Source organism: Alosa sapidissima, chromosome 7 (assembly GCF_018492685.1).
Source record: "Alosa sapidissima isolate fAloSap1 chromosome 7, fAloSap1.pri, whole genome shotgun sequence".
Taxonomy (NCBI): Eukaryota; Metazoa; Chordata; class Actinopteri; order Clupeiformes; family Clupeidae; genus Alosa; species Alosa sapidissima.
In genome coordinates, this window is record NC_055963.1 from 2,530,001 (window position 1) to 2,542,500 (window position 12,500).

At 42.4% G+C, this 12,500-nt stretch overlaps 1 protein-coding gene across 2 annotated transcripts in view; it reads left to right on the plus strand.

The window, feature by feature from the left end:
- cep104 (centrosomal protein 104) overlaps positions 1-12,500 on the plus strand; it is a 75,793-nt gene that overhangs the window by 33,284 nt on the left and 30,009 nt on the right. For both annotated transcript variants that reach the window (XM_042097482.1, XM_042097483.1), the window contains exon 13: positions 10,802-10,978. In XM_042097482.1, coding sequence (XP_041953416.1) covers positions 10,802-10,978 — 177 coding nt within the window. The remainder of the gene's footprint in view (positions 1-10,801; positions 10,979-12,500) is intronic.

Here is a 12,500-nt window from a genome sequence, read left to right on the forward strand (position 1 = left end):
CAGTGTGCTTGAGGGTGATCAAGCATGAGACGCTTGTAGTGACAGGGCCTGTAGTTCTGTGTGCATGGTGAGGTGCTTAAGAGAGTGAGTGTCATGGTGAAGGTGCAAAAAGTAGTCCAACAGTAGTCCTTTAGTTATGTGTGCATGGTAAGGTGCTCAAGAGAGTGAGTGTCATGGTGAAGGTGCAAAAAGTAGTCCAACATTAGTCCAACAGTGCAATAATAAGGTCTAGAGACCAGCATAAATAATATGGACAAATAAGAGAGTAAAGTATAATGTAGACAAAGTAATATAAAAAACTATAAAAAACTATGTCAGTGCAAGAACAGGTTGAGGTAATAGGGTTACAGCCATTCAGTATTGTAGCAGAAGCCATTGATCATGTGTGCTAATATAGCATGAAAAACAGTGTAGCAGGAAAACAGTAGTAAAAACATTAGGCTGTGGACATTAGTAAAACAGTAGTAAAACAGTAGTAAAGCAGTAGTGGGCAGTCAGTACTCAAACATGGAGAGGGTGGAGAGGCAGACAGACTAAGCAGAGAAGTCTATCTCTCCTCTTCCCTTTAGTCAAGCATTGAACAGTTCAATGGCCCTGGGGACAAATTACTTCCTCAGTCTTTCAGTTGTGCATGGCAGTGAGCGAAGTCTCCAGCTGATCAAGCTCTTTTGCTTTTTAATAGTGCTGTAGAGTGGATGGCATTCATTGTCCAAGATGTTGATCAGTTTGTTCAGGGTCCTTCAGATATTGAAGTGATGCACTCCAGTTCAGCTCCCACTACAGAGCCAGCCTTCCTTACCAGCCTGTCAAGTCGCCCAGCATCCTTCTTCTTTGTGCTTCCTCCCCAGCATACCACTGCATAGAAGAGGGCGCTGGCCACAACAGACTGGTAGAACATCCTGAGGAGCTTGCTGCACACATTGAAGGACCGCAGCCTCCTCAGGAAGTACAGCCTGCTCTGCTCTTTCTTGTAGAGTGCGTCAGTGTTGGCTGACCAGTCCAGTTTATTGTCCAGGTGGAGACCCAGATACTTGTAGATGCTTACCACCTCCACATTGACCCCATCAATGGAGACTGGTAGCAGAGCGGGCTTAGACCTGTGTGTTAGTGAGTATTAGGGTATTTTTGGGGCAGCCGTGGCCTACTGGTTAGCACTTCGGTCCTGTAACTGGAGGGTTGCTGGTTCGAACCCCAACCAGTAGGCACGGCTGAAGTGCCCTTGAGCAAGGCACCTAACCCCTCACAGCTCCCCGAGCGCCGCTGTTGATGCAGGCAGCTCACTGCGCCGGGATTAATGTGTGCTTCACCTCACTGTGTGTACACTGTGTGCTGTGTGTGTTTCACTAATTCACCGATTGGGATAAATGCAGAGACCAAATTTCAAAAGAGTATATATACTTATACTTATAGTGTGTATAAGTGAGTATTAGTGTGTGTTAGTGAGTATTAGTGTGTGTTACAATGTGTGTTAGTGTGTGTTGGTGATTATTACAGAGCGTGTGAGTGATGCACCGCTGGGCATTTTTAAAAAGAGGCCTTCTGACCTTGACCTTGATGACAGACAAACAGACAGACAGACAGAGAGAGAGAGAGAATGCAGAGAGAAGACAGAGAGGAGAGAGAGAAGAGAGAATGCAGAGAGAAGACAGAGAGGAGAGAGAGAAGAGAGAATGCAGAGAGAAGACAGAGAGGAGAGAGAGAAGAGAGAATGCAGAGAGAAGACCGAGAAGAGAGAGAGAAGAGAGGGGCTAGTTAGTGAGAGGAAGATGTGGGTGTGTTCACCCCTGAACAGAGAGTTTACTGTAAGCAGATGAATAGCTTTGTCAGAAGCCCCTGTGTGCGTGTGTGTGGTTTCATGTTTGAGTCTGTGTGTGTGTGTGTTTGTATAGGTGGGTTAGTGTGTGCAGTAAATGCTGTAAAGCGTGCTCTGAATGCTGTAACACACACACACACACACACACACACATGAACTGTGCACACACTCACTTGCGAGTACGATTGGTGCTCTTTCCATGCTGTGTGTTTTGTGTTGTGTGTTGTGTTTTTTGGAGTTAAAGGTAGTGAGGACTGTGTGTTTTGTGTTTTGGACTTAAAGGGTAGTGAGGACTGTTTTTTCAGAGGCACAGGCAGACAAATACGTTTTGAATGTACTAACCGTGTGATATCATGGCTGTAAAAAATTAAAAAATGTAGCTAATTATTCAGCTGTCTTTACTGATGTGCTTAAAGATCACACACCTTTAAATGCTGTAAAGCGTGCTCTAAATGCTGTAAAGCATGCTCTAAATGGCGTAAAGCGTGCTCTAAATGCTGTAAAGCGTGTTCTAAATGCTCTAAATGCTGTAAATGCTGTAAAGCGTGCTCTAAATGCTGTAAAGCGTGTTCTAAATGCTGTAAAACATGCTCTAAAGGCTGTAAAGCGTGCTCTAAATGCTGAAAATGCTGTAAAGCGTGCTCTAAATGCTGTAAAGGGTGCTCCAAATTTCCCTCACGGGATCAAAAGAGTATATATACTTATACTCTAAATGCTGTAAAGCGTGCTCTAAATGCTGTAAATGCTGTAAAGCGTGCTCTAAATGCTGTAAAGCATGCTCTAAATGCTGTAAAGCGTGCTCTGAATGCTGTAAAGCGTGCTCTAAGTGTGCTGTAAAGCTTCATGGATTACATGGAATGACTACATAATCAACATAACAGTAAACTTGCAGTTAAAAAATTGTAGACTTCAAAATAATGTAAAACTACCCTCTGTGACCTTTTATTTTAAGCAGAAACAAAGACTCTATAAGATGTGTGTGTGTGTGTGTGTGTGTGTGTGTGAATGTATAGGGTTCTTACATTTAAGTCCATTGTGTGTGGGTGTGGGTGTGGCTGGTGGGTCGTGTGTTTGTTTGTGTGGTCTCTGAAGAAGCTGTAAAAGTTTCACACAGGATGTCGACTGCATTGGTGGTATATGTGTGTGTGTGTGTGTGTCTACATTGCTTATCTCTCTCTTTCTCTCTGTCATGTGACACACACATGTCACTGTCAAACACATACAGGCGCACACATAAAACTAAAATTGTGTTTACACACATACAATTAAAATTGTGTTTACACACATAAAACTAAAATTGTGTTTACACACACACACAGACACAGACACACACACAAATACTCACACTCACACTCTAAATCTCTCATATGCACACAGACACACACACAGTGACATAGGTTTTATTTCAGCGTAAGATGAAAGTCATCCCCAGACACAGACCAATGAGAACATGAGGCTTATCAGCTCAGATGGTATCCAGGGGCAAAAGGGCTTCTACAGACATGGAATGTTGTAGAAGGTTGTGACCCAGAAACGATATCTAGGACCATCAAACCTGGTCAAGGACTAGGCCTACTAGAAACCTACAGGGAGGGTTTAAACAACGCAACCCCTAATGCTGCTAACACAACGCAAACAACGCAACCCCTAATGCTGCTAACACAACGCAAACAACGCAACCTCTAATGCTGCTAACACAACGCAAACAACGCAACCACTAATGCTGCTAACACAACGCAAACAACGCAACCCCTAATGCTGCTAACACGACGCAAACAACGCAACCTCTAATGCTGCTAACACAACGCAAACAACGCAACCACTAATGCTGCTAACACGACGCAAACAACGCAACCCCTAATGCTGCTAACACGACGCAAACAACGCAACCTCTAATGCTGCTAACACAACGCAAACAACGCAACCACTAATGCTGCTAACACAACGCAAACAACGCAACCCCTAATGCTGCTAACACGACGCAAAAAACGCAACCCCTAATGCTGCTAACACGACGCAAAAAACGCAACCCTTAATGCTGCGAACACGACGCAAAAAACGCAACCACTAATGCTGCTAACGCAACACAACGCAACGCAAACAACACAACCACTAATGCTGCTAACGCAACACACCACAACGCAAACAACGCAACCACTAATGCTGCTAACACAACGCAAACAACGCAACCACTAATGCTGCTAATGCTATTGATACTTTAGTACAGTATATATCAGATACTTTAAGACTTTTACTTAAGTAATATTCTAAAAGGTAACTTTCACTTCTACCAAAGTCTTTTTCTAGTACGATACTTGTACTTTTACTCAAGTATTGCTTTCTAGTACTTTATACAACACTGGTGAAAACTCAACGGGTTTCTCCTTTAACCTATGGAGTTAGATGGGCTGTAGGTCATAAACGCACTTATTTGGACGTGCAATGCGTTAACTCACATATAAATAACATTGTGCAGAGGTTGTTGTTAACAGACATACCCTAAGGTGTATAGCCCACAGCAATCTATCAGTAACATTCATGATGGGATGTAAAATATCCGAGTTATGAAATTTAAACAGACATTAGTCAATATTCCTGGCCTTTAACACTGTCCCATCTGGTATATTTGGTTTGGTATATTTAGAAAGTTAGCTCCTTTTGTGATAACTGCAAAGTCTGGTATATTTGGTGAAATATAGAAATTCAGCTTGTAAGATATGGCCAAATCGCGTCGCCCGGTGAAACACTGTAAGAATTTAGGAAAATCACCTCGATGGTGGACACTTGAAGCTAGCAGATAGCAGGCCCACAGCGCCTCTCACGTGGAATAAATTAATGAATAACTTGTATCTCGAATCAATTACCAAGTAACTAGATTATCAGCTATGGAAGAGCATGGCATGGCATACTGCGAGAATTTTATATACGATTGGTAGGCAAATTAACAATTTATTTGGCACTAAGCCTTAAAAGGTGAATGTAACCAATATTACTTCAGTTGAATGTAAAAGTAAACTCACATAGTCTACTGTAACAAAGTAAAGTAAAGTTGCTAAAGTAGCAAACGGCAACAAAGGAAGCTTATCAAAACACAAACTTAAGTTAAGAATAACTGCTAACCAACTGCTACGCTACACTACAGGACAAACCCGAGTGCTACGCTACACTACAGGACAAACCCAACTGCTACGCTAAGCTACGCTGACAAAACTATCTCGTCTCAGTTCAAATGCTCACATTTCATTGTGGACATGTGATAGCACGGACTAATCTGAATGATTTTAGTCACCGTAGCAGCACAGACTAATCTGAATATATTTTAGTCATTATAGTAGCACGGACTAATCTGAATATATTTTAGTCATCGTACTGTAGCAGCACAGACTAATCTGAATATATTTTAGTCATCGTAGCAGCATCTTGTTTGTGCTTTCACATTCATCTGCATGTTTTTACTTTTATTTGCAAAATGGCCTATACAGACTCACACACATTGCTGCTGACTCAGCTAGGTAAACATACTCACACACACACACACTCTCTCTCTCTCTGTCTCTATCTATCATATCATTTGTGGGCAGCCGTGGCCTACTGGTTAGCACTTCGGACTTATAACCGAAGGGTTGGCGGTTCGAACCCCGACCAGTAGGCACGGCTGAAGTGCCCTTGAGCAAGGAGCGCCGCTGTTGTTGCAGGCAGCTCACTGCGCCGGGATTAGTGTGTGCCAGAGTTTCCGCTAGGAAAAAATGGTGCCGGTCAAAGTGACCGGCAGAGGTTTCGTTTTCCGGACATTTTGATGATATGCCGGTCAAATATCCTATTATCGCTTCTTAATTACCTAGTCAAGTTGAGGAAAACTTGAGACAGGCTATGTAGCTTAAAGAATGACATAATCAGGCTGAATAGAATGCAACATGTTCATTAGCCTAACTTACGTAAACATGCCTAACAAGATCTAGCCAGTATCTATGTTTTCATGGACAGCAAGAGTCCACTTCATTCATTGTTTTAAAAAGGCTACGTTTGTTGCTGCTACCCACGTTATCTCCAGTGGTTCCACTGTTTAACTTGCACAGATGTGCACACACAAGAATGAGCGCTCACACCACTACCCCCTAAGGCTATGCCTCTTTATTTGATAACAATAAATTAAGAAATATTTCCTATTCTGGGAAATGTTTATCAATTTATCATCATCCATCGCGTCTGGCCTCTAAAAAAACGTTTAAGGCTAGTCTGCCTGGGCCTGGCCATGTTTGAACCGCCTCACTCATTTGTTCGTTGTTTAACATGGACGTTTAAGCGTGCGCTTCCTATTTGAAATGTTTCCTACAGTATTTGAAATGCAGCATAGGCTATGCGTGTTGTTCAAACGGTAGAGCCTGTACATTTAAAAACATAGCCAGAGGACGTATTGCTTTAATATAGGCTTACATTTTAAGGCTTATTCTCAAATTCAGATTGCGTTAGGGGGACGGGATTATTAGCCAATTTCAATCGGACAATTTGACCGGAGAGATTTAATTTTGTCGGACATTTCATTTTTTTTTCCGGCCAATGTCCGGTAATTACCGGACAACGGAAACCCTGGTGTGTGCTTCACCTCGCTGCTTGTATACTGTGTGCTGAGTGTGTTTCACTAATTCATGGATTGGGATAAATGCAGAGACCAAATTTCCCTCACGGGATCAAAAGAGTATATATACTTATACTTATACTTATACTTCTACACACACACATATACCCAGTGTTGTAATGTAATGGAGTACAAATACTTCGTTACTGTACTTAAAGGGGAACTTGGCAACTATTTCAACGTAATAAACCCGTTTAGAAATCATTTGGATGGTTAAATGACCTGTTCCGGTGAAAATGGTGACTTTCCCCGCTGCGCCTAGTGTCCCCGGGTGGAAAACCAACCTTGCAACATTGAGACTACCGTCCCGGAAAGAGAAGTGAGAAACAAGAAACTCGTTTTAAATCGTGTTTCTTACCTTGTAACATCCACATAGTTCTGCCAAACTTATGCTAACCGTTCGCTAGCTTGTAAACCCATTTGCTTTATCGTTACCTTTTCCCACAGTTTGAAATGGCATAATGCACAATTTCTCCAGCAGAGGGGGAAATCCTGCCAAGTTTCCCTTTAAGTAGAAATTTCACGTATCTGTACTTTACTTTGCTATTTAAATTTATGTCAACTTCCACTTTTACTCCACTACATTTCCTAGATAAAATGTATACTTTTACTCCGTTATATTTCCACTAAGCATCTTCGTTACTCATTACTAAAACATAAAATTAGAAAAAATGTGTGCGACTGCAATAAGGGAGGTTTGGTGAATCACTGCTCCTAGATTGCATTACGCACGCTCCGCACGCTGCGCGCTCTATTTCAGCGCTTGTTTGTTGCTAAAGGAGGAGGACGCACAACTGAAACCGCCATGGAAGCACGAGCACCTACTGGACGACCACCCCAACGATAGTGGTGAACTTGGTGAACAGAGTAGTGGTGAATATAACGTCATACACGTTATATTCCGTATTTGGCCGTATTTGCAAGAAATGTTTCTGTACATCGGCTACCTGCCCTAGCGGCCTGTGAAAGGCTATTTATCCATAGCATCGCAGGAGTTGTCTTCAGTCCAAGAAGAGTAAGACTGAATCAGGCCCGGGGTGGGTAATCGGGAGAATTCCCGGTGGGCCGCTTCACTTTTGGCCCGGTCGAGGAAACAAATATTGACATTTGTCACGTGTCTATCTTTTCTTAAAGTAGGACACGTTCCACATTCTGTGCATGACACCAATGCAATGCCTCTGCATGGGTTGTAGCCTACGTGAGGGAGTTCTCCCCTCCCAAAAAGAGTTGGTTGGGTCCATATAGCCCGTCTTTTCCAAAAAGTTTTCTCAGGATACGGATAGCCAAGCCGGCCCTACAGTAGACACAAGCATCAGGAATGATGGAGGGTAGAAAGAGGCCAGGAGAGACTGAGCAGCAGATCAACCAGTCGACCACTGAAAATGATGAGCCCGAAATTAGTGATGAGGAGGCCATGACTACAGGGACAAGTACAGAGGATAAATTAAAGTTATTTAATGTAAGAAAGAGCAATTACCCTACATGATAAACCTATATGCCTTGTTTGCTCAGAAGAGGGTGTAGTAAAGGAGTAAGCTAAATCACCAAACAACAATATAGCCTATCCATGCAAAAAATATGTAGCCTAAACATTAGTTCAATATGCCTCTTTGTGGAAGCATGGGATAGGCTACATTTCAAAGGCTTTCTTTCTTTCTTTCTGTTTTGGTAACTTGTGGAATAGTGGAATATGTTTTGTTAACTTCTCAGTTGAAGTGAATTATTATATGACCTTTACACATTTGTTGAACCATGGTACTAATAAAAACTACAGGATAGTAAGAGCTGAAATGTTGCTTAATTTATCCAATTTCCACCACTATGGTCGGTCTTGGGCCTGAAACTCCCGGGCACTGAATTCTGGCAACTTTGAAAACCAGCTTCTTTTGAAGATGAACAGACACCTTTTCAGTTTCAACTAATGACTGGCATATTAGTAGCTGCTGGACATAGGTGGCCTGTGTGTGTGTGTGTGTGTGTGTGTGTGTGTGTGTGTGTGAGTGACGGTGACCTGGGTAGTAAGCCCTAGAAATGCTCATGCCACATGACCAAAATGTTCTCCCTACAAGCAGGTCATTTTTTTTTTGTGAAAGAAATAAGTTATTTATTTTTCATTTCAGAGAATTGTGCCTAAAAAGTCATAGAAAAGAATGTGATTTGATTTGATGAGTGAGATTAAGAAGATATGGGAACCCTGAATATGCTTTATGCTTTACTATGAGAAAGCCAAAATAAAGTTTACAATAAAAGTTCAAAATAAAACCGCTTGCTTTTTACTTTTTACTTTTACTTCAAATACTTAAGTACATTCAATATCAGAAAATTACTTTTGATACTTAAGTACAGTATATATCAGATACTTTAAGACTTTTACTTAAGTAATATTCTAAAAGGCAACTTTCACTTCTACCAAAGTATTTTTCTAGTACGATACTTGTACTTTTACTCAAGTATTCATGACATTGGCTAGAGTGAACTGTAAAACTGTGTGTGTGTGTGTGTGTGTGTGTGTGCAGGCATGTTTGTGTGTGTGTGTGTGTGCAGACATGTTTGTGTGTGTGTGTGTGTTTGTGTCGTACCTTCATGGCGTTATCAAGAGTGAACCCAGAGTCGCCAAGGGGAGACTCTCTTCCTCTTTCTCTTTCCCTCTCTTTAACACACACACACACACACACACACACACACACACACACGCACACACGCACACACACACACACACACTCTGCCGCGGTTGCTGATGTTAGGTCAGTGTGTTGGCAGGCTGTACCCCTCTTTAAGCCGCTGTGTGTGAGTTGGCCTGCAGTGTGCTGAGCAGTGAAAGGCCCTGTGTGTGTGTGTGTGCGCGTGTGTGTGTGTGCGCGTGTGTGTGTGCGTGTGTGTGTGTGTGCGTGTGTGTGTGTGTGCGTGTGTGTGTGTGTGTGTGTGTTTGCGTGGGACCTGTCCTCAGATGATCTGAGCTCTCTGACTTCACCGTTGGCGGTGGCCCTTAGGAAGCTCTCACAGTGCCGTGTTAGCGTTAGCGTTAGCAGGCTAATAATGAGCAGATGGGAGGGGCACATTAGTCAGCCCTGCTCTGGTGCACTGGGAACACGGCTGGCTCCAACAGTAGCCCACGACAGCAGGATCTGGCCCACAGCAGGCCCACAACGGGCCAGAGCTTTGTGCAGGGTTGGCTGCTATCAGAGGAGCTGTGCAGGGCAGCATCTCGTACTGTAGCAGTCGACTAGAGTGGCCTCTTTTAATGGAGTAGCTTATGTTTTTATTAAAGTGACAAAATATACAGTAGGAAATATTCAGAAGACACACACACATACACATACTCACACACCCCTCTACAATTTCAGTTGGTCAGAAATGTTCCAAAAATGTTAGAAAATAGTTAGTTTGTTAGACTTGACTGTGCCAGGGGATAGTTTTTGTCTCCATAACACTGTACGACACAATACCCACCCACAACAGCACAGTGGACACAACACACACAACACACAGTGGACACAACACACACAACACACAGTGGACAGTTTGGACACAACAGTTTCTCATAACAGCAGTAGACAGATAGCACTCCTGAAACCCAGTGCAGAGTGTGCAGGGGGTGGGGCCTGTTTAGGGATGCAGGGGCTGATGGGACCAGCTATTGTACTATTGTAGCTAGTATGTGCAACTCTACCAGAGGGCCTATCTCAACACAGACTCTCATTGAGTCCTTGCCCCGTGCACTCTCTCTCTCTCTTTCTCTCTCTCAACAGGCGCATCCCTCCTCACCATGCACATTTAATCCAAACATTCACAATCGTGCAAGATGACTGGCTAAATTGCTATTAAATCCGGTTAACATTATTTGCACGCTGCATGAATTTGTTCAAAATTGTTGCATTCAAGTTGACTGCTAAGTTCTTATCATCTCAATTCCGATGTAAATGGAAAAGTCCCAAGTAGGAAAAGTATTCATCTGAAACTTAAACACACGTGGGGAAACTGAACAGGCCAACTAGTAGACAATATTTCTAGGCTTGAACCAGTGCTGTTTTCATTCAGACTTATGTGCACGTTTATTGAGTGTTTTTCACATTTCTTCTCCCTGTTTGCTTTGATTGATAACTGAGGTGATTAAAATCAGAGGAAGGTTAAGTTTAAATGTGTTAAAAGTGTTTAAATTGAACTTTTTTCCCTCTGGTCCTTATCTGAAGGTTATTTTACTTATTTCTTTTTTTAAATCAATAATTATCGATATCGACTGATATGAAAACGCTTATTGAAAACACTTATGGGATAGAGGAAGCCACAGTGCTGCCATGTGAATAGAGTTTTGTTGGGTTTGTGTGTGACGCTGCTGTTCCCCTCCGCTGCAGGAGATGGCGCTGTTCAAGGAGGTGCGTGCGCTGCAGGTGGTGCCGGGGGAGCTGCTGAAGCCTCTGAAGGGAAGCGTTCCGCCTCGTCTGGCCATGGGCCGCGTGGAGCTGCTAGAGCGCCTCCTGCAGGACATGGGCACACGCGACTCTGGGTTCACTCTCGATAACGTCATGAAGGTACGACACAAACACACACACACACACAAACATGTCTGCACACACACACACACAAACATGCCTGCACACACACACACACACACACACACAGTTTTACAGGTTTACAGTTCACTCTAGCCAATGTCATGAACAAACAAGTTGTCCCTAAGGATTTTTCCTTCTTTCTTTCTGTCAGAAAAACCCTTAGGGACAACTTACCCTTTCTCTGTACCAGTAGAATTCTTAGCCGTTTCCAACACAAGTCATGACAATACTCCAACGCAATAATTTTATAGCCAAAAGAGAAAGTTGGGTTATCTTATCCAAGCCGGGAGAAAACATCCTCTTTACAGAGTGACCAGGCAACAAAAAGTCTTTTAACTTCCTGAAAAGTCAAAAACTAGTATACATTGCACACTGGAGGGTATATTTTGCTGACTTTATTTGGCGTTCGCCTCCAGTGTGCGATGTAGACTAGTTTTAGACTTTTCAATGGCTCTACTGCACACCATCAGCACCTGGAGCAAGAAGGGCTGTACACAGGGATTTTGAACTTTGATCTTTTAACTTCCTCTTTACTAGAAGTAGTTTATTATACAAAAAATAAAAAGAATTACAGAAAAATACAAAATGCAAAAATATATAAAATGCCCCGAAATAATCTAAAAGTTAAAAATAAAAGCATTTCTAGGTTTTTCATGTGAGGATTAAGAAGCGTTAAAGGGGTGGTTCAGGATTTTGGACACAGGACCTCATTTCCAAGTAAGCAAGTGTGATATTTATCAGTGGAGACCGTTTTCAACACGTTTCATCCAGTCGTTCTAATTGCAGAGTTCACAGGTGCTAGGCTAGCGCAAGTCAACGGTATGTGCTAGCCTGCCACTAAAAACAGTCTTACCTACTCCAAAGGACACTCGAGGTCCTATGTCCAAAATCCTGAACCACCCCTTTAAGGTGCTGCGAGCCTGTCCCCCCCCCCCCCCCCCCTTCTCCCCGTCTCGACTGCTGCAAATTTATCTGTAATCTGTAAATCTCCCGTTTATATGTTTGTGCTTTCTTCTGCAAAAGTAACACTTATTTTTTTCCATGCATCGTTCTTCTACAATATTTCTGAGTTATCTTTTCTGTGGTTTCTGTCTGCCGTTCAGCTTGTCAAATGGTCTACCCACAAGTGTTTACACAAACACATTTTGCACAAACATGAGTTATACTTTAAACATGATTGTACTATGAGCAGTGTTATACTTTAAACATGATTGTACTATGAGCAGAGTTATACTTTAAACATGATTGTACTATGAGCAGAGTTATACTTTAAACATGATTGTTCGAGAAACATTTCCACCTTCGAGAAACATTTCACAACATGAACACCTCCATACAAACACATTTTCATTCTCATAGCATGAACATTCTCATAGCATGAGCATTCTCATGGCATGAACATTCTCATAGCATGAACATTTTCATATCAAGAAGCATCACACACACACATACACACACACACACATGGAATATAAAGTATAGAATATAAAGTATGGTA